This window comes from Cyclopterus lumpus, chromosome 9, assembly GCF_009769545.1.
Source record: "Cyclopterus lumpus isolate fCycLum1 chromosome 9, fCycLum1.pri, whole genome shotgun sequence".
In the NCBI taxonomy this organism is placed as follows: domain Eukaryota; kingdom Metazoa; phylum Chordata; class Actinopteri; order Perciformes; family Cyclopteridae; genus Cyclopterus; species Cyclopterus lumpus.
Genome location: NC_046974.1, coordinates 26,095,169 through 26,118,835, shown reverse-complemented (window position 1 = coordinate 26,118,835; position 23,667 = coordinate 26,095,169). Strand labels below are relative to the sequence as shown.

General features: G+C 42.4%; 1 protein-coding gene across 1 annotated transcript in view; it reads left to right on the top strand.

The window, feature by feature from the left end:
- unc5db (unc-5 netrin receptor Db) overlaps positions 1–23,667 on the top strand; it is a 179,853-nt gene that overhangs the window by 147,851 nt on the left and 8,335 nt on the right. Inside the window, exons 12-14 of the mRNA XM_034541792.1 lie at positions 9,745–9,916; positions 17,742–17,969; positions 23,071–23,220. Coding sequence (XP_034397683.1) covers positions 9,745–9,916; positions 17,742–17,969; positions 23,071–23,220 — 550 coding nt within the window. The remainder of the gene's footprint in view (positions 1–9,744; positions 9,917–17,741; positions 17,970–23,070; positions 23,221–23,667) is intronic.

Sequence of the window (23,667 nt, the reverse complement as noted above, 5' to 3'; positions counted from 1 at the left end):
AACTGTGGGTTATTGCAATGCAGTCATCGTCCATAAGATATAATGACAGATGTCTTAGTGGGCAGTCCAGGGGGGTTACACATCCAGAGTGTGGATGTGTAACCCCCCCCCCCCCAGACCACGCCCACGTCTCTGTTGTGTGTTTACCCTCCGGCTGTGTGACAGATGGGCCCAGCTCACCCACTTCCTGTCCTGACCAGTCCTCTAGGTGTCATGCTATGGGTAGTCTTTTCCAGAGGGACCCTCACAGGTGGTAGTCTGGGCTTTGATGTTCCAGCTGCTGGGGAGAAACAAAAGTTCAGGCTGTGCGACCCAGGTGTGGGGGGGGGGAGTTGTAATTGAGTTCTTCATTGTGCCAAACCGACTCGTAGGACTCAAACCTCCAATCTCTCTGCAGAGAGTCGATATGTAGTTATGTACTCCACTCGGTGTCAACAACATGGCGCTCTGGGAGAGAGTCACGACCCGGGAAGCTTGTTTAAACGATGATGAATGCAGAGTAGGGCACTGACGGAATCGGCCGACGTCTCCCGAGGCCTTTCATCTTACGCATTATGTATTCCGATCACAGCTAGGTGATGACCCTCGGATGGACTGAGCCTCTCTCCGCTGGGGGTCCTGCATGCTCTTCCCCCACGGAGAGCCACAAGAGCTTTCAAGTTTCCTCTGAAGTGTCACTGTTTATTCACACTGCTCCGCTTGAACAAAGTCGCGTGGACTAAAGAGACCCCACAACAACTCGCACACATTAGCGGCAGACGGCGACGGGTCGAGTGAGTTATGTGTGTCAATTGTAAAAGCACTCAGTCAATTTCTTTACTGATCTCAAAGAAGGCAGAGCAACTCCACTTGGTTCTCTGTGTGGTAACAATATGTCATATAGAACCCATAAATCACTAGCTTATGCAGCAAATCCTCAGCGTTGTTGAAATGTATATTGTGCGTGTAATCCATGACACCTCCATAAACCTTTACAAGAGGATCCAGAGTTGCCTTCATCCCCTGTTAGACATTCTCACCTGCCAGCACAAGTGTTGGGTTTTCTCCCGCTGCTTTATCCACCTTTGAAACGCTTCATAATATTTCAGGCTTCAACCTGACGGGATGTGGTTCTGACCACAGATGAGCTTTTCAAGTGCTTTTCTCTTTCTCTTTCCGTCGCTCAGTGGGGCAGGGGGATGTTTACTGTGGACGCATTTTTTCCCTGTGGGCTGTTGCGCTTGTCATCTCGCCAGCTGTCAATCACTGTGGAAGGCCACTGTGGACATGCTGGGAAGCCGCTACAGCGTCCTGCCCCAAACCCTGTCCAACCTACTCCCCCCTGATAGCATTTCATTAAAGCTTAAAGATGTGTTCTTGGAGTTTTTCAAAGGCTCATCTAAATCTTTTGAAGGCATGTTTTTGCTTAGGTCAGATATTTTCCCTTTGCCCCTGAGGTTCTGTGGGGCGCCTTGTGTTGCACGATAAATCCCTCAACCTATTGAGGCCGAAACAGCTTTGTCCTGGTAGGAAAAGAGCTATTAATGGTGGAACTCGTTTCCACAGGTGACCATTTGGGACTCAGTGCTGTATGTAATTAGTTGTGGTCAAGACGTTCCCGGTTAAGTTGTATTGTATAAAACATTTGCAGAACCTGTTCTCTAGAGTTTGAGGGTAAAACGAGAATCTGGTACCCGCAGTTATCGTGCACCAACCAGTGTGACAGCCACCTCGATCACAAATGACGACTTCATCGACCCCTTTAAAGTTAAGTGAGGACAGACGCTAAACTTGCCTGCTCTACTATGTGGCTTGTGTGATGCATGTTGTTCCAGGTCCCCTCTCATTATAGCAGCACTTGTGAATGACACATTTTTACAAAAATTCAAAAATGTTACCGAATTCCCAGAAAACCTGCAAAAGCAAACGCTGTTGGATGCTTGTTTCATCTGCCGTTATGCAATTACTGGCACTTTGTTCATTGACATACGCATGAAGAATTGTTGGCCAATTCTTCCAAGTTCAGAAGAAGTGTCACGGTCTGTGTTTTTGTGTCTTGTTTCCTGTTTCCTGTTTTAAGTCCTTGTCTCTCGTGTCCTCTGTTTCCCTGCACTTCCTGTCCCTGCGTCCAATCACCTGCACCTTCCCTGTGTACTTAAACCCTGTTTGTCTCCTGCCCCGTGTCGGTTCGTCCTGTTTTGTCCGTAGATGATCGCCCCGCCTAGAGTCAACTTTTTTGTATTCCTCAGTATTTTTCCGAAAGGAATAAAGTTTCTTTTGCACCGTTGTCAGCATTTGAGTCCTCTCTCTACAAGTCGTGACAAGAAGATGTCAGTCAAACCTCAAGCAGTGCAAGAGCTGTACTTATCTGCCACTTCTCATCTCATCAACGGAGCAGACATTTCAGTGGACATGCTTCACTTACATCATCATTTATTTGCTAAATCTGTTTCTATTGCACTTTTTTGCTTTTATGATGCATTCTTTTTTCCACCTCAGCCAAGTGCAAAAACGCTAGAAAATGTGTGCCATTTCTATGCTATTGCTCATGTTAACACCAGTTTATACTTGAGACAATATGGTAGAATAGATCATGCATATATTTGGTATTTATAGATGTATCAACCATTTAACATGTTTTATGAAAACAACTGTATGTTTTATTGTCATTTGCACTGTGAAGAACACACATATAGCTTTGACCTGATCCACACAAGAAACAGAAAAAAAACACATGTTTCATGTTCATGTTTCTCGTGGCTAATTAGATTCCAATATTTCACTGTACGAGTAGAAATAATCACATTATGGAAATTCAAACAGTAGCTTTTGATTTTGAATGGCAAGTTTACATTAGGGACTGATGGTGGTGCTCATAGAACATCCACATTGAAAAGAATAATGAATTAGCTCATTCGATTTTGATGCGGTGCTAGAGGGAAAACCGAGGGATCATTACAACATCCTCTGAGAACCATGACTATAACCAGCACTTTTCATAGAAATCTGGAAAGTTGCTGAGATATCTTGTATTAAATAAAGTGTGAACAGAAGGGCAGACTGCCCAACATCGATTGGCATTGCATTCCCTAAGGCCTCACAAATAAATTAACAATGTCTTCAAAGTAAGACCTGTATTAATTACATGTTTAAAAGATTGCATTGCTGTATATTTTGAGTGCAATACAAACTTGGAAATATAAAGTTTGTTTTAAAGGGATGGGGATTTAAGTGGACATTGATTTTCAGTATGACCATCATCTTTTCTATTTGCTGTTGAAATAGACCCATGACTCAGCTAACTTCCATCCATCGACACACACACACACACACACACACCTTTATTGACTTCACCAAAACAAGAAGATCAGACTTTGGAGAGTGAACAATCGACTGCTAGGCATTCAGGGACTCATAACCAATAACTATGAGCCAGATAAGTTGTACTGACAAGCTGCGTATGGTTCATAGGGATGGACGAGCCTCTGAAACAGCAGGTAAAGGTGTGATGTGTCTGCTGTTGGCGGGGTGGACGAAACAAAAATACAAGTTATTTTCTTGTTTCTGCCACTTTAATCCAATTAGAAAACTATCAAAACGTACACAGACTCTGTACCTTCAACGTAATTGCCTGCTGCTACCATTGTTGTTATTTTGAGTCATTGTTCTATTATTATAACTTCTACTTTTATAATTCCACTTATAATTAGCTTATCAGTAGTCATACTTTTCCCATTTTGGCTAGGCTATTATTGGTGTTGCTACTGCTATTACTTCTGTCCTTGTATGTATAATTTCCATCATATGGATCGACTGTGTATTTCTATTATGTTGAGGTAATAAACATAATAGAAATGTTATGTTTCTATTATGTTTAATATTTTCTATTGTTTTAATTTATAATATTATGTCCTCCTTCTCTGTCCCAGCACCCTCACACCGGATAAGGAAAGAGTATGTCGTACAGATTGTAAGAAAGAGGCAACTTTATAAATTGTGATATTGGGCTATACAATTAAAGGTTTCTCACTATCGCCTCTGGAGGAACAAGTGATATTACAAGACAGGACGGTCTGCGGCTAGCTGGTTAGGATGGTCCGCGGCTAGCTGGTTAGGACGGTCCGTGGCTAGCTGGTTAGAACTTTGTAGTTTAACTTTATTGAAGAAATTGTACTTGCTTGATTCTTGTTCTGAGTTTGGACTCATGGTTTAATGTACTTATTGTAAGTCGCTTTGGATAAAAGCGTCAGCTAGATGACGGTCCGTGGCTAGCTGGTTAGGATGGTCTGCGGCTAGCTGGTTAGGATGGTCCGCGGCTAGCTGGTTAGGATGGTCCACGGCTAGCTGGTTAGGATGGCCCGCGGCTAGCTGGTTAGGACGGTCCGCGGCTAGCTGGTTAGGATGGTCCGCGGCTAGCTGGTTAGGATGGTCCGCAGCTAGCTGGTTAGGATGGTCCGTGGCTAGCTAGTTAGGACGGTCCGCGGTTAGCTGGTTAGGACGGTCCGCGGCTAGCTGGTTAGGACGTTTCTTGGCTAACTGGTTAGGACGGTCCGTGGCTAGCTGGTTAGGACGGTCCGCGGCTAGCTGATTAGGATGGTCCGCGGCTAGCTGGTTAGGACGGCCCGTGGCTAGCTGGTTAGGATGGTCCGCGGCTAGCTGGTTAGGACGGTCCACAGCTAGCTGGTTAGGATGGTCTGCGGCTAGCTGGTTAGGACGGTCCGTGGCTAGCTGGTTGGGATGGCACGCTGCTAGCTGGTTAGGACGGTCTGCGGCTAGCTGGCTAGGACGTTCCGTGGCTAGCTAGTTAGGACGTTCCGTGGCTAGCGTTCATGTTAGATCAATATTCCGATGAGATCTTTCACATCGCACCTTAGGAGCTGAAGACACTGACATTCTCCATAATGTAGTGTGCATGGCAAAGATCACATATTGTTATGATCAATATTAATAGTAGGAGTTGTGGTCGTAAATGTGGCCCAAACATTTTATTCCATGGTTGTTTTGGATATGATTTAAGCAACAAAAGCAAGACAAATATACTATAAGGCTTAACTTGGCAAACATACTACTCTTTCTCTGTTAATCGCACAGGTGCTTTAAGCATTAATTCCACTAGTTTTAGTTTTAGACTAGCCCTCTCGATGATGAGTGACCAGTTAGCATGATGGGTTGTTTCTAAGTGATTAACCTTGTTGCTTACACTCATGTTCCCGTCTAGTGGGGTTACAGAGTGCCAAGGTCTGGGATTACAGATGAAGTGGGAGTTTGGGAGTTGTTCCTGATCCGATGTGAGGTCCTGGGACAGGGATGTCGTATGTGTGAAGATTGTAAAGCCCTCTGAGGCAAATTTGTAATGTTGGGCATTACAAAATAAACTGAATTGAATTGAATTGAAAGTGGTATCAAAGTTGGTCCACTAGTTATTATATATCAAGGCACAGAGCACTGTGATGTTTTATTAAACAAATCGGTGATTAGCTTAAGTTGTTAATGTTTTGCAGTGTTGTTCTTTTAGTCAAGTAACTTTGTCGGTCCTTGACTACTGAAGCTGTTGTGATGAATGCCTTGCAGCTGAAAGGAGGCAGTAGCAGAAGATAGATGTTGTGACTGAATGAAGCAGGAGAACTAAAAGTCCTTGCTAGATATTTGCAGCGATGTACGGAGCCTCACCTCTAGATGCCCGTTTGATTAATGTATCCGTGCACCACATAAGCTGTCTGTATCTCCTTAAAAATGGACAAAAGCACAGTGGGACAAGCAGGTGGGAGACTACAAGCAAATAAAAGGTGAATATAATGGAGCATGCTAATGTGTGCATTCATTAAGCCTGCCGCCTCCTCTCCACTGGCCCAATCTGCCACTTTGCACGGCTCCCCGGGTCTCCGAGGAGTGAGTCATTGCTCACTTTAAATAATGCAGCTCATCGAGGGGCTCGAGGGGCTGCGGCGCAGAGCCCTCCGCCGTGATGACAAGTGGAATTGAGAGAGTCCGCTGGCCTCAGACGGTTCTTTAAGGTGGCGGCCCGACTCTCGGGCCTGAGTTGTGGGCTCGTTAAGGAGGAGGTAATCTGCACTTTGCATTAAATGTGTGATCAGGCTCAGCGCTGTTGGCTGAGGGATCGAGCGCTCCCTCCGGACCAGTCAGGAGAAGGGACGATGTTGACATAACAGAAAAACCGACTGATCCAGGAGTGGGTGTGAAATGAGATGCGGGTCAAAATGTTGATGCAGTAATTTGGAAGTCTGGCGTTGTTGCAGTGGAGCGAGCGTTTACAATGAAGCAGCATTTCATTCAGACGCGCTATTGCAATAGTTCAGATGCTCACATAGCATGTCTTTGTGGAAAAAAGGTTGAGCTAAGGAATAAGTAAAGTTAAGAGTACCATTTTCTTTGAAGCGATTTAGAGTGCATCATTGCATTCGAGGTAGACAATCTGGTTTGTGGGGTATCAATTGCCATCTAAAGCACGTTGTTTGTACATGAACCTAGAAAAAAGTAATGCACGATAATTCGTAGAAGAAAGGTAGCGCAGCATTTAGAGCGACACACACTGGTTTCCACCCAGGAGACCAGTGTGTGTGTTCCTTTTAAAACTAAAAGTCCATGTTGACTTCATTTAATTCACGGAACTTTTACTTTTTTACTTTTGTGACGTAACTTCTAATGACACATGATACGTAACTTAATAAAATAAGTGTACTTATTTTACCTCACAAATGTAATTACTTTAACCAAAATCCACGATCTTTTCCTAAACTTAACCAAGTAGTTTTGTTACATGAACAGATTCTGAATTATTATTTTTTTCTGTAAAATATGTTCAATTCAAAGGGAGGATTTGATCCAAAAGGAGCACAGTGAGATGATACTTCTGTGGCTCCGTGGGAAACCTTTTATTAGGCATTGAGAATGTGGACAGGAGCATTAATGCAATATAAAATGTCCTGAAGGATAATTTTGGTAATTCTAGTTGTGGCTAACATTTACAATGATTAATATGTATGTATTTTTATGAATTGCTTAGATTTGTGAATGTGTTAAATGGTGAGGTTGTACTTGTACATAGCGCTTTCATAGACTTCCGACCACTCAAAGCACTTCAACACGTAATATGTCATTTTACCCATTCATACACTGATGGCTGGGGCTACCATGCATCAGGACTATCTAACATTCATGAACCCCAGGGAGCTTTGGGGTTAAGTGTTTTACCCAAGGACGATTCGCTCTACCACTGAGCCACAGTCACCCTTTCACCACTAAATGGACATCCGGCCACATAAGAAAGACAAACAGTCAGACAATCAGACAAGTTATAAATGCCAATAATAGGCAGAATAATGTGAGATAAAAATATGTTGTGAATTGTTTTGAATGCATTTTTACTTTTGGACTTGACACCACTTTGAAGTTATTGGACATGTTTGTATCACATGGGTCGGAAAGCGTCCTACCACTGGAACTAATGGACACAAACAGTTTAATACGGTTCACTACAAGCCTGCTTAGCATTATCTGCACTTCACCTGTCTCCCCTGTGTGTGGAGAGGCTGAGCCCCACATGAAGCATGAGAGCAGAGGATATTAATGATGTGGTAAAAGGTCATCAGTGGCGCCTCGGTGGAGTCTCACCTCTATCTGCAACTGTGCAGAAATACAGAATTTAACTCAAATGACTCGACATGCAAAAAAGAAAAGCTGTGCAGTATTCAAATGTTGATTATAGAATACAAATGTAAATGTTATGAATGCTCTGAATAAGATTTGAAGTTTAGAACTATTCAGTACAGCCCCACTAACATTTACTACTTAGAAATAAACACAAAGTACTGCTGCTGTGAATGGATCAATGTCATTAGAGTTCATCCCGTGGGGATGATGAATATTGACTATCTGTAGTGGAGAGGGAGAGATATATTTATATGGAAAGGTTTGACCTGCTTGTGGCTCGACATGAAAAATCAAAGGATCTTTAAAGTAATTTGTAATTAATTTCAATCCGGACCAAAGTGATGATGAGACTTTACTATCAACACTGACATGCCGATCTCCTAGAACTATGATACCAGTGAGCCAATGAAACACTAGGAAAGTTGGAGTTAACAATGTGCATACACCTTTCTTGATCTGACGTCACCGAGTGCTTTACTATTTAAGACAAACAGAAAATACAGACACTGGCACGCCCTCTGCATTGGGACCTCCCCAAAGGTAATACAACATACATAACAATTCAGTAACTTCAGCTTTTTTCTTTCTTTCTTTCTTTTTAACAAACTCAACAGGGCTTTCATGCACCAACAAGTCCAACTACTGAGAAATTGTTTCAAAAAGACCCAAATGCTGTAACTTTAGCTGAGAATACTCACACACTGAATCTATGACAACCAACGCTGCGCTATGGAAACAAGTCAGTGTCTTGAGGAGCAGCTTTTATCAAAAAATTCAAATAGATTCAAGTATACAAAATGACGTTTCTTCTGATTACCTTATTACCTTAATGACACAAATGGCGCAACGCGACAAATTTGCCTTAAAGTGAAGCGAATGTGAACGCAGCATTAAGGCGTGTGAACAGACGGCATTCCGCTGCAGAAAAATAAATGTTTTCCATGCAACCTTTCTGAGCATCATGTTTCTTTCTTGTTGTCATACTGATAGAAATGCAAAGAATACTAATGTTGTGGATTGTTGTCTAACAAGCAGGCTTTTTTCAGCAGGTGTTGAGTGCAACACTAATTATCTCCTATCATTCATCCTCAATCTCAACCTGTTAGTTTAAAGGCATTGTGCAGAGTACTGTACTTTAAAGCTGCTGCTGCTTCCATGACAACTAGAAATCACTTCCCACTCAAAGAAGGAAATCTAAGCAAATAAACACAGCGCTCTCTGACCTAATGTGAGCTTAGAAAGCTTTGTTGAGGCATTGATCACGGCTGCAGCCACCATCCACGGGCAAGACGTATTTGTTGTGAGCCTCTTCTTAATGAGCCGGCTCATCGCAGTGACTTTTTTACCCTGTGCCTGAACAAAGTCCTGCAGCCTGGCTCTGTAGCACTATGGGATATTCCAAAAGCAAGAGCCCACAGTTGTTTGTGTCGCAGCGGCAGCTAAAGGAGAGATATTGAAAGGATATTTTGGACAGTTTGAATTGGGATTTTATGAGTGTCAGGTCAGTGTATTATCAAGAGCACGCCGCAGGAGCAAAGCGATGTACTGCTGTGGACGGGGCAGAAGCACAACTTATTTTCGCCACTTAAAATCTATATCAGCTTAACGCTATATTTAGAATATCTTTACCGCTTCCATCAGAGAGCCCTTTCAGACGTGGGACTGAAGCTGCTATCGATGCTTTCTTCAAAGCCACGAGACTCCTTTGACAAAAACTGTCATTTTACCTAGCGGAGCAAGGGCTGTCTGAAGGCAAGGGCTGAACATATTTATTGAATTAATGAATGAATAAATGAAGTATGGTTAAGTCAAATGAAGAACAGTGCCGTGTACAACACGAGGCACAACGGCTATTCCGCTATAGTGAAAGGTTTATTTTGATCACAGATTATGGCTCATGTTAGTGAGAGAAACAAAGTACTCTCTTCACATTTCACATTAAGTGTTTTTCAGTCACGCAGTAGACTAATGTATTGCAGACATGCTAAAAGTAAGACTGCATATGTGAAGAAAACGCAATGGCTTGCAATTTCTAACATACTTTCTGTGTGTGTGTGTGTGTGTGTGTGTGTGTGTGTGTGTGTGTGTGTTTAGTGTCCAAACACTGGAAGGCTGTGAGATCCTCCTGGGCCCCGAGGTGACGTACGGCCCTCCGGCCCTGGACCTCTTCACCCCAGTGGCCATGACCATCGCTCACTGCGCCGAGGTGGACACAGAGAACTGGAACATCCAGCTCAAGAGGAAAACCCAGGACAGCAAGTGGGAGGTGAGAGCTGCGCCACACCTGTCAAGTGCAGTACGGCCCATCAAGATCTTCGCCCGGCTTCAGAAATGGCACTTCGCTCCCCTCCATTGTCTTTTTCCCCAATGGCTCTATTCTTTTGTGTCGGGGCTAAATGTCAACAGGAGGGAAGGCGGGGTAAACAACCCGAACCTCAGTGTTTCCACTGTTTAAGATTGTAGTACATGGCCTGCTACACCTCAAGACTAGATCATAAATGACATTGAAGTGCAGATTTTATAGACAGAGTAAACACCAGTAAAATATCAATATAGCGTACCCATATTGAGGGCTTGGTTAAAGGCTCTGGGTCCATATATAACAGCAACACGTTCATTGTTTTCACTTGAACCCCTATTCAAAGGAAATATTTTCCAACCCATGTACCAGCTGTCCCACTTCAGATGAGACGTAATAGTACGATGGTGGAAGAACATTTACTGTATGTGTAACTGGCTCGAGATAGCGTGTTGTTCAATGTAGCTGTAACATCTGGGTCTACCAACCTGGTGAAGAGAAGCAAATCTGAAAGCAAAAAGCTGCCAGAACCCATCCGAGACCCATTAGCTCATGAAACCACGGCAAATACTTTAACCGGCTGCAGGCGTATTTTGCCTTAATTATTATTTTTTTATATGACTATGGAAAAGTGTGAAAGGAATTGCTTGTTGTGCCAAAACTACGGAGATTCAACACCCGATTCTGCAGTTCCCTTTACCTTATTTAGCCTCCTTTAGCTTGTTGTTTTGGTGCTCTGGCCCACACATTTCACTTAAATACAACTTATTTTCCAGCACCAGCCGGCAGCTATTTTATGTAAAACAGCTCTGAACAAAGAGCTGGCGAGGAAATAAAAACACGCCTCCGTATCTTCTGGATCTGTAAATTGTTTGCTAACACGTTCCCTATTGAAACTTTATTTGGTCATATTACATCAATGCTAGTTCTGCTACCCCCAAGTGGCAAACACTATGATTAATGCAGCTTTGATTGATTTTATTCAGTTGAATAAGTGCATTTGAAGACAAGCAGGACTGAGCATAGTTCACAGTATTTCCTCCATGCCAGTATGGCAACTAGATGCCATGTAACACTGAGATTGGTTGTCATAGGCCATGGTTACAGTTGTCCTTTTTAAAGTGACTTCTGATCATGTCTGTACACTTGGGACTCGGTAAGCCAGAACACATGGTTCTTACTCGCATTGAAAGGCGAAGTCCGGTCTCCTTCCGGTGGGCCACCGTGGGACCGTATCTCTGAAAAGATATGTACGGTAGTCAATGGTCCTGGGGCAGTAAGGCCTTTGGGATTTTGGGCTGTACCAATTAAATAGACAAATACTTTCAATGTTGACATGCAATAACAAAGGTGATGTTTATCAATTAAAAAGATAAATAAAATATTACATTCTGGTATAACTGTTGAAGCATAAGACTTTGAAAGTAGATATTTAGAAAGACAACACACCCATCCCGCTCTGAAGCTACGATGCCTGTGTTTGGTACCAGGATGTTCTCACACCAACAACGGGTCTCCGTCCTTCTTTCTGATAAAAAGAGTCACTGGATTGGAGACATCAGGTAAGATTATGACACATTTGCACATGGAACATAGCTAAGTTACATCGCTACGTTACAAAACCAGGTAACGGCCATGTTGGTGACGTACATTGTGCGATGTGGTTCGCTGAGCGCTTTCACACAACTAAGGGTACAATGGCAAACTGCAACTTGAAATGATCTTTTAAACCGGCAAACATCATATGTTTCATTTATGGCACAATTCAAAGGGTATCAAAAACGTTTGTCTACGATGACTACATATAAAGGTCCCATGGGGGGCACCAGAAGGGGGGCTTTGCCTTTCTATTAAATCTGGATCAGGTGTAGACAGCAAGTGCACAGCTTAGAACCACTGTCAAGTCACACAACATTTCCTCATTTAACTTATTTAAATGGGCTGCACGGTGGGCTGCACGGTGGTGTAGTGGCTAGCACTGTCGCCTCACAGCAAGAGGGCCGCGGGTTAAATTCCCAGTCGGAGCGGTCCTTCTGTGTGGAGTTTGCATGTTCTCCCCGTGGCAGCGTGGGTTCTCTCCGGGCTCTCCGGCTTCCTCCCACAGTCCAAAGACATGCTGCAGGTTAATTGATCTCTAAATTGCCCATAGGTGTGAATGTGAGAGTGAATGGTTGTATGTCCCTACATGTGCCCTCGATGGACTGGCGGCCTGTCCAGGGTGTCCCCTGCCTTCGCCCTATGTCAGCTGGGATAGGCTCCAGCGCCCCCGCGACCCTAATGAGGATAAGCGGTATTGAAAATGGATGGATGGAACTTATTTAAATAAGAGTGTTTTTAAATAACAAAACAATGGGCGACTTTTATCATGGAAGAATTTATAGGAAATGAAACGTGTTTATCCAACGTTTAATCAGCCGCTCCTTTGATTACTAAATATATCCGATCCCTATCCGATCAAGGAGGCCGCACAGAAGTGTCACGCGTGGACACAACCGAGTTTCAATCTGACGCATTCAATGACAGAAAGCACAAGTGTAACCGTGGCCATAGTGTCCTTATGTCCTCCTCTCACTATTTCATACAGTATCAGATGTTACTCGGTGTCGGGCAGTGCAACCCAGGATGCCACCGTTGGTTGACTGTTATCTCCCTCTGTTTGCTGACCTTTTATATATATATATATGTGCTTTATGTGGTAAAAGGTCCTGTTAGCGTGTCGGGTGAGTTATGCGTGAGCCATAAAGGACTGTTGGGGTGGGGTTGCTCATTGATCCAGCCTCCTGCTCTCTGTGGGCTCAGAGGGTGACATAAGACCCCATGAAGGTAACACTGCCAGTCCGGCAGGAGGAAAATAAAGAAACAATTACAGCGTGTAATGGGCAAGAAGAGGCATGGCTGCTGTCAGTCAGTGGGGGAGACGTGGTGGGGGGGTTGCAACGGGGAAGGTATAAGGGGCAGTATCGATTAGTGGATCAGGAAAGACATGGAATGTTGAATTTAGATGCGAGGCATTCAGGCGGAGAGTCATGGCGATTGTTTCACTGGCTGGGCACGACTCTCCATTTGCTTCCCCGGGCATTTCCCAACCCCAATTACACATTTAAACATCACATATCTAACACAGCATCAACTACAAACACAAGCGAGCGGTGCAGCTTGTTTCTTGTTAGCTTCGCTCCGATGCTTTGGGTTAGGACACATTGTATTTCTACCAGCTCTTTATGTGGATGTGTTCCAACAATGTCAGCTTTTTCTTCTTCTTTCTTTTCCCCCCCCCCCCCTCCTTCGAAGAAGAGTGTTTTCACCGGTCTGGATGAAGTCCCGAGAGCTTAATCCCAAACCCAAAGGCATGACAAGCCCAATCGCTGTCTTCACTTTGCATTATTTGCTCATGTTTTTGAGCAGCAACTTTATTCATGCAGTAATGTAAATGTGAATCTGATGTAAAGTTTTGGCAAGCTGTGCATGGGTCAGAATAATGAATACCACAGCTTTGCCACCGGCTGTTGTTGTGGTTGTCAGCCCTAAAAGAGCTTGTAATTTAGAGGAAGAACAGCCATAATTTACTGCTTTCTACGCTGTCTTCTTTTGTCCTGAATTATGTTTTTATAAATTGTGGAAATGGCTGATATAAAGAATATTTGAGAGCTTTAGCGGCCTCTGCACCACATGCACCATAATGGACCTTATTCTTCAGTTAATGGAACAGTTTCTTTTTCAGGGTTTACAATGTTTGCCAGGTTTGGTTTGCTACCCTTGTACTAAGATCAAAGTATGTTAGTCCTGGTTGCTATTATCTTTTCTTTCACCAGTATGAAACGCTGGGAGCCAAATGACTGAGTGTATGTTCACAGCAGGTAGCCACAGCTTGGTCCTGTTGTTTGGCTATTGAAACATTACAAACTGTAACATAAATAACGTAACAAGCAGTTCACAACGGAGACAATATGATACCACCGGCATAAATAAGACAGAAATATAAAGTGCATAAAAATACAACTCACCATTACGTCGAATTAGTGGGAGCCCTGAGCTTGTTTCTCTGCAGCGAGCCGGTCCCATCTCGGTCCCATAATGGGAGACAATGACACCCGAAGTGTGTTCTTTGTATCCAGTCTGCTCCATAACTCAGTTCTGGTCGCCGTCACTGCAGAAAACCCTCTTCACAAAGTCAGGATGTTGGAAATGAAGCAGGTTTCAGTGCTTTTTTAGGCGATCTCAGGATTCTCTGCCTTGATTTTAATCCAGAATACCAGCGTGTTGTCTGAAACGTACTTTTCAGACCACCGTCAGTAACTCATTTTTGATAGCTTGTAGAATTTATTTTTGGGGGTAACGTATCTAAGAGGCTCAGACGGATGTATCCGGTCATTTTTCAAAATAAAACATCTTTCTGAGTGTTTTTAAATCATTCTTTCTGTGCGGTACCAACGGTACAAACATCCCAACGCACAGACATGAGATGCGTAAGTGGATGCTCGCTTCACTCATTTGTTCGTCTTTGTAAGATGAGAGAGCGAGAGTCCTCTTCCAGTCCTCCAGGTCAGAGATTGATGTTGTTTGGAAGAGCTCTTCTGATCGACAGCTTGTTTGCTGACCAAGTTGTCACCACTTTATTAGCTTGTGTATTTTTTCTCCCATCCTTTGAGTTCAACCTCATGTTTACCTACCCTTGTCATTTATTATAGGTATTACAAAGTATTATAGGTTTGCCATTGCGTGACAAAATGAATAATTATTTTTTTGCCGTGTAAGAGGGAAATTTCTCAAGATGAGCAAGTGTTGTGAATGAGGAAGCAGACCGGGGGGATGTGAGTGAATACAAGATTCATGTCGCTTTGAGATTTCACTCTAATATTAAAAGAGGGCAGAGCTCCTCAGAGCTTCTTGGTTAGAAATAATGACTTACCATTAAGGGCTAACCCGAAGTTAATACCTGCAACGTTACAGTTCCAATAAAATACCCTTATTCCGTCTGTCGTTAGAATACACACAGAAGACTCCTCAGCACTCAGCCACACTATGATGTTATTCAGTGCCATATGAGTTAAGCCGCGCTGATGAGGAGTATAAAATGCATAAACATAAAGTGTTGACAGAAGGAATCCAAACACCTGATGTGGAAGTGGCTGAACACGTGTGGTAACGTTTCTCACTTCACGTTTCATCACATTGAGCATTACGGCGTGTGCAAAACTCTGCAAACACACGGATAATGAGGTAAATCCGTAGATTATGGAGAATTGAAGCTCTGTGGCAGTTGCACCGGTATTCTAAAGCAGTCTTGCGGGGCGTGATGGCTGTAACGTGCCATACGGACAGTTAATTTGTGATTATTTGCGAGGGAAAGAATACGGCTCCTCAGGCTGCGCTCTACCATGCCGTTCAGTCTCACGGCTCCTCATTAAATGGCATAATCACATGTAGTTCGTGGATTTGATCGGCCTGCATGGATGAGGCTTGCAAAGTGCTGCGTGACTGGGAGGGCGTCTGGATATTGATTTGAAGGTAGATTTGTTGCACTTTGCCGTCCACGGCCTGTATTATCCTTCAGCAGGAAAAGCTAACCTTTTGGCTCCCACGTGGGTTCAGGGATTACTAAAAATGAACAAAATCTGTTTACAAACTCGCACACACTTTGTAATTTAGAATCCAAGTCTCATTTTCCCTGTCGGTTGGTCACTACTTTCCAAGCACATGCATCTTCACTAAAAACCTATTACCAATTTAAACTATTTCAAACACCGCTGCATGGACAGTCATGCTTGCTCAGGTGCGCTACGTGTCCATGTCAGGGCGAGTGGGTTTTAAATAGCAAGGTTTTAGTGAAGATGCATGTGTTTGGGAAGTAGTGAGCATACGGCTTGATGAATGAGACTTGCACTATATTGCATGAGTTGTGTGAGGGTTTTTTGTGGATGTTTTGCTTCAATTCATCAGTTATTCTTAGTCAATTAGTAGTTGAAGCTTGCAAGACAAACACAGTTTTCTTCGAGGCTTTTAGGGTAACACGTGGTGATTAAGTGATACACAAATGATCATTTTGTGGATGAAGTATTCCTTTAAAGAAATACTCAGACATTATATCGCTTGTCATTTGCAGGTTTTGCTTAAGTGTATTTTCCTTGAAGTGAATCTTGGCATTTCCACTGAAATTGGTCATTTCAGTCACGAGAATGAGCTCAGCAGAGAGTAGGCCTTCTTCAAACATGATTTGTTCCAATGGGATGACTCATTAATTGAAAAAGAAGAAAACAAGATTTTTAGTTCCTTTCAGATATTTCCTTTGACGTGTCATTGCTTGGTATAATATAACTCCTCTTTTTGGCTGGCTTTGTCTTCTCATTAGTTTCTGATGAAGGAAAAGAAAGGAAAGGAAATGAGGATAGACCATTGCAGAGTCCTTCATTCCAGTTGGAAACAATGTAGTGCTTCACAGCTGCTGTTGTCTCCTAAATACAACAGTATGTATTGTTCATAATGACCATTTTGTATTCTGTACTGAACCATCCCTCATGTAGGAAATGTTCTTCTCACATTCTCAGGAGACTGCTTACAACCTGTGTGGCTTTTGCTTTGTGATTTAAAACAGGGTTATATTACCTGCATCATAATTCAACAGCAGTGTACCAGAATCCATAATACATTCTGCTGTACACGCGCGTTCATTTGATCATATTTCTAGTCATATCGAAATAGCTCCGGGCATGAATATTGCTGAAGTCTATTGCAAAATTATCTAGTATCACATCGGAGGAAGTCTCAGTGTGTAAGATAATGTCTGACTCAGGTAACTGAGTTTTAATCCATTGATTGTACTAATTTCCCTTTAAAGGCACAATTTGTAATGCCTGGCCATATACTCCAAACCAATAGGGGGCAGCATTTCTCCTCTACTACTGGGTTCATATGATCTAAATGTAGAGTCATTGCAACAGCGGGGCAAGAGACGGTGACTATCGCCTCTCCAGGTACAAGTGGTATTACAAGACAGGTCTTTGCCATTGACATGAACTTTATCTTCACATTCTGTTGAAGATAAAGTTAATTTCATCATGTTTTAGATTAAAATGCTGCCCTTATCTTTAAATGAAATATGATGAAACATGTTTCATAAACTCTCCTCGAAGAGTTGATTTTATAGAAACAGAAGTATAGCTGAGAATGGTATGTTGGTAAATATAAATTACAAATGTAAGCATGTGCATGAAAAGCCTTTGGGCATAAGTGCCATTGTAAAAAAATGATATAATCATATATATAAGTAGTTGTGTGAAGACTTTTACGTAATGAGAATACTTGACATTTGACTATCATTATATACTCAATTATGGACCTATACTTTTGTGCATATGTTCAATATATATGTCTGCCCACAGATGTGTATGAAATAAACTCACTATACTTTTATAATCTTAAAATGCATCATTGTACATAAGGCTTCCTTTTTGTCTTGCATTAATTCCCAGCACCACTTTTGGTGAAATATATGCAGTGGTCCACATGAATATTATGAAATAACCAAATAATCTCCTCAGATTTGACCTGATCAAGGTCTGAAAACCAAAATGTTAATAAAGTGTGTTCAAGTGTGCAGAATGTTTTGTTTCTTTAATAGTCGGTTAATGATAAGACACATAAGTTTGTAGCGAGTGTTTACATTTTTTGTGCCCCATATTATTCTCAGCAGTTATGCAGAGGAATACTGAATGTGATATGTTCTAGCTGAGAGGAACATTGGGAAGATAGCTACTGTGTCTTCAAGGGGAACCATCTATGTGCTTCATTGCAGGAAGTGATGTCGGTGGATGAGGAGTGCACTTCCTGTTACTGCCTACTGGACTCGACGAGCTGCCACCTGCTTCTGGAGCAGCCGGGCTCGTACGCCCTGGTGGGCGAGCCCCTGACGCAGGCTGCCGTCAAGAGGCTGAAGCTGGCCGTGTTCGGGAGCATGGAGGCCGGCTCCATGAGCTACAGCCTGCGGGTGTACTGTGTGGACGACACGCCACACGCCTTTCAGGTGGGGGAAGACGCCGGTTAGGTTTGGTTCTCTTTGGTTCCTCCAACGAGGGTGATATTTTCCAGCAGCACTTTGATCCTAAAGGGTTTTCCACAATCTCATTTATTAATGAAGACAATGTGGCCAGTAATAATGGCTTAGGTACTTCCTTTATCCAAACATTTAGGTTATAAACCAACCTAGTATCATGGCAATTTGTGAAATAACACAAAATGGTAGTGGTTTTCCAAACTGTTCGTAACCTAACTGTTGGTTTTGTTGCCTAAACATAACTGTACATAGTTATTTTAAGTCGTCCCGAATACAAAGTTGTGCCGAGGGACACAAAATAAACAGAGGATTTGTGTCCCTGTACAAAAAACCTATAGATTGCATTTCATGAGTATTTCACAAACTGCTGTGAGACCATGTTGATAAACTCATAATTCATAGGCGGCCATCTTGCATTTGTTTCTACAGTAGCCAAGGGACACATTTGACCAAGAGTTTATATTTGGTGACGCTGAACGCTGTAGGTCCTTCTTCACGATTCTGTTCTTATATTATTAAATATGTCAAACAAATATGTAATCTCACCAGTGTCACAAACCCACAGAGAATCATCCCCCGACTCTTCAATTCCCCTCAGCTCTATAGCTACGCAACACTTTAGCTACTTTAAGGTCAATGTTTCAGTGTTAAACATTTTGGTTCATTCTCACAGCTCTCATGAGCCTTGTTTATGCTGCTTCCAGCCAAACGCTCTGTTACACTCTGCACAGCTAGCACCAACCAGCACACAGGAAAGTTAGCGACTAGCTGGGGAACATAGGAGCTGTTGTCGGAGGAACATTAAACCGAAAAGAGAGTTGATACAGTCAGGTGGCCAGAGTCCAAGTGAATGCTACTGCTGCTTTTTGTCTGCTGGATGTGTAAGTAGGAAAACATGCCTACACGCTTGCTTACACGTTGCTAACCCACCCACAAACACACACACACACACACACACACACACCATTAGCCAAAGAATGAAAGCATGCATTTCACTGAGATGACGGAGAAAAATATTTTGTATGTTTTAATTTAAGTTATCCATCTCTATAGCATGTTGAGTGGAATTTGGTTTGTTGTACTCATAGCACTGACAAAAAAGTATATTTGGAAAATTCTACATGTTCTTCCTAGTGAGTCTGGATTATCCACAATGAACCCCGTTATACAAAGTGAACAGGACATTATTTCTCAAAAGACACTTTGCTTTTGAATGTCATTTTTCCAAGCTGTGATCTCCACAAATTAGGTTGCATTCATCTCCATCGTATTAGGGTCGAGACAGAAATCTTAGAGGCAAATATCTCAGAATTGATTCATTTACCTCTTGTGACATCAAGAGATGGAAAAAATATGTTTTTGTGAACAGGTCATTAAAGTAAGCAATTTGATCTTGATCTACCGTACACCAATGAGTGATGTAATGCCTCCTTGTATCGTTGTTGTTTTTTAGAGCATTTCGTACTCAATTCCCCAAAGGTCCAGAATTCAAAATGCACATTTTCAATTTCACCCTTTCCTACGTAGGAACATATTGTAGGTCACGGCCTAGATTCAAACTGAACATCTGGTGTGTATGCGGTTTTAGCCGGTGCTGTCTGAGGCACCGGAGACCTCAGCGTGTGCTCTCTACCTGTTAAACCAAGTGAGTAATTACAGATTCATTACCACTGTGAAACTTAGCTGATGGTGGGGGCTCTGTCACAGCCTGACAGCTTCTCTCCCAGAGGTTTTAATAGACTGAGAGAAAGGCTGCCGTACTGTAATCACTGCCATTCAAATGTTAACGTTAATGTTTTAGTTCTTTTGACTTGATTATCCTTCAGCGACCTGTAGGGTAAGCATTAGGATCTCATAAGTGAACACCAAGCGTCCCGTCCTCCCCGGAGAGACTAGGCTAACTGAACAGAGCCTCGTGACTGACTCTGCCTTCCCGACCGCCTCTCTGTCATGCCGCAGCCGTCAGCGGCAGCTGGCTTTTAAAATGCATTCTGGATTTGGTTCATGAATTTCCAGCCTGCCGAGCAGATGCCAGACTTGTGCGGGTCCCTTGGGCTCCTGTCTGTTAGCACCGCTTCTCTGCTGTGTGTTTTCCAAGATCGGGCACAATCGCGGTCTGGGTTCTGGATCAACAGGAAGCCTGATGCAAAACAAACATTTGTGTGAGGGAGACAAGTTCTTCAGCTGAGACCAAGGAAGGGTTACGATTGGCAGCTTTCCGATATTTTCTCTGATATTGCACAATACTCTCTTTTTACCCCCTCAACGAGTAAAATGTTCTGGATATTTCAACCAAAATGTATGCCCTTTTTGTTATATTTAAAAATTCTTCATCTCATTTTGAAATTAGGTAAAGTAAGGATCCTAAAACAACACCTTTAGATTCAGAGTGATTTTTCCTTGTGTCCTCTCTAACAAGAAATTCAGGAAAAGTCTTGTTAAATAATTCCTCTCCACCAGCAAGTCAATTTCCAAGGTCACAGCATTCAGTACTGGAGACTTAATGGATAAAAGCTTCCTACCTGAAAATACCATGCATATTAGTATTCTGCTGGCAGACGTTATCTTCCACCGTAAAGGCTCCCAGAAAGTACTGTTCACCTTAACCTTTAGCTTTTAGCCTTCATTTCTAAATCCTGAATTCTATCATCAACAACAACAACAATAAGATTTCTTAAATTATGAACACAATGGTCTTCACATTTTGGGTTTCCACTATTCTAATTGTTGTATATCTCATTCACTTAGCTGTAAAAGATAATATGCTATGTGTCATACACCCGATCAGGAAGAGTTTTCATGCAGCCTCGAGCCCTACAATTGACATTGCCAAACAACCAAACTGCTTTGTCAATTTTTTGAGAGAAATGTATTCTTTATGTTTGTTTTTGACTTCTCCAAAGTATGTTTCTAATCAAACTCTACGGAAGTAAGGCGTAGATGGATTGGTTGAACAAATACTTTCACCCAGCAGTCCACCGTTCATGTCCGGTGTGAAACCAAAAGCAAATGATGACTAAATTTAGTAATGAACTAAACGTTTAAAATAACCCACATACTTATTTTAAGCCCTTTGCTTGAATATAACATTGTCATGTTTTTTTTATTTTTTTATTAATTAACAACGTTAACCACGTGTTTTAAAACGGCGACTATAATCCGGGAGAAAATATGTCTTCCCATATAAATTAGCTGCATGCTAAGCAATATGTGGAAACAAGACATACGTGCAGAGGCATTCCTCAAGAGATGAACCGTATTTGGGATTAAATATTCCATGATCACTGGAAGGTCTGGGCCTTTATAGATATGCTTCAGTTTCCAACAACTCAAAATAATGTTGTGCGTTATCCATGTAATCATGAACAGGGAATTATAAAGTCCACAAATCCGACACAGGGCTATTCGTTTCCTCAACCTAACAAAGTAGTTTTGTTGCCTAAACCTAAATATTTCAGGTTCTATTCCAAAGCCTAACTAAATATTTCAGAATCTATTCCTAAACCTAATTTGCTAGGTTTGTTGTATACACCTAACTTATTAGTGTGGCTCAGTGGCAGAGCAGGATCGTCCTTCAAACAGCGGAGGTTCGATCCCCAGCTCCGCTAGATCATGTCACTGTGTCCTTGGGCAAGACACTTAACCCCAAGACTGTTCCTGAATGTTAGTTAGTTAAATTTGTAATTTGTGATTTTGGGCTAAACAAAATAAATGTAATTTAATTAGTTATACAATTACAGTCCATTTGCCATTTATCTTAAACATAAATGAGTCCCTTTGTCTACAACAAAGACAAAGGAGGAGGAGTTTCCTGAACCAACTATGGGGATTGGTCTACAGCTCATTCCTCGCCCACTCAATAAACAGTCAGTCTGGAGAGACATAGCCACAAGAGTATTTTTTTAATATTGGCGACTCGCTTCAATAAAGAAAAAGGGGGTCTGCAGAAAAAGTTTTTGTTTTTTTTCCGTTTTTTCCATAAAGTCACTTAAGGGCTCTTAAAAGCCCCATAACTGGCAAGAAAGTTGCTGATTTTTCATTCTTGGCTGACTTTGCAACACTCCCTTGGCTGTTAAACATCAATCACTTGTGTGATGTGCCACACAGAAAATCAGGAACAATCATAATCTCCACAAAACTACAATCATAGCATCTTGACTGCTTCAAAACCAGTTCAAAGGAGAGACGTCTATCCAAGCTAGCTACGTTCCAACATGCTACCCGGTGAAACCGTTTCGAACGACAAAGACAGAGTAACGACATTTTTCAGGTTCCCCTTTCTGTCATTTGTTTCTCATGTGAGCGTCTTCCATCTGCATGTTGACAACAGTCAATTGTTTTCACGCCTACAGTGATAACAATATGCAATACGCCTTAGGCAGGCTTTTCTGCAAACACAAGTGTGATAAAAGTGCAATCACACACACACACACACACACCCGCATGCATAACCAAGCTGTTGCATGCACGGACACTTATTCAGAATCAATCAGCGTGGCCTGGCATTAGTCACAGCTCTGTTCCCCATCTTTTCCCTTTGTGATTGAGATGGCTAAGGATAGACGGGCCAGACACAGAACCATCCCACCGGGACACTGAACAATGATGACAGATGAATACCTGCAAGCGACAATCAAAGTGCTCTTTCATCATCGCAAATTCAATTTGGGAGATGGAAGCTTGTCCCCACCCTTTCTCCCCTCCCCCCCTTCCTCCCCTCCCCCCCCCCCCCAGCATTAAATCCAAGCTTCAATCTGTCACGTTCAGGCCACAAATGTGATGCTAATGTGAACGGGAGTTGTATGGTTTGTTCAGCCGAGGCTCGACGGCGCTTCTTGGCGACCTGTTTTCTGTGTTAATATTTGTGATAAGTCAATTAGTGGATGTGACAGAGGAAAGGATTTGCAACAGGTGTTTGTGCTGATATGCAAAGGTAGTACAAATGCTCTCACTTTCATCTCATTTCTCTCTCGTTTTTGTGCTTCTCTCTCATCCCTATTTTTCATTGTGACCCCTTTCCTTCCATTCTCACTTCCTTTCCCCGTTCCTCTCCTTTACCTCTCCCCTCCAGGGAGTGGTGGCTGCAGAGAAGACCAGAGGTGGTCAGCTCCTCGAGGAGCCAAAGATGTTGCCTTTCCGAGCGAACACCTTCAGCCTCCAGGTGTCCATCCAAGATGTTCCCCAGTTCCTGTGGAGCATCAAACCCTTTACCACATGTCAGGTAACCATGGCAGCAGCAATAACTGCAGCAACATAGATATGATACTAAAGTGCTAATTTGCAACAAAGGGGTGTGTTTGGGCTTGTTAGTTAGAGATTCTCCCTCTGTGTTGTGGGATGTAATTTACTGTAACGTTTATCTGGTACCACTCTAATAAGGCAGAACAAAATAATACTAATTTTAACTTCAACTTTCACTGACCCATTTCAGCATAAGCAGGCAGTATAATAGCTCTTATTTGAGCACAAATAGGCACTTACTTCTTTACTTTCGACACAATTTCTGGATAAATTATCATATTTAATTTGATATTTAAATTTACTACAAAAAGTTTTTAAGTGGAAACAGTCACAATGTAATACTGATGCCTCTGTATGACCTACATAAGCAAACAAGACCATCAGTGAGGAGATGGTAATGCCTGTCACTGGGTCCGATTCCCCTCAA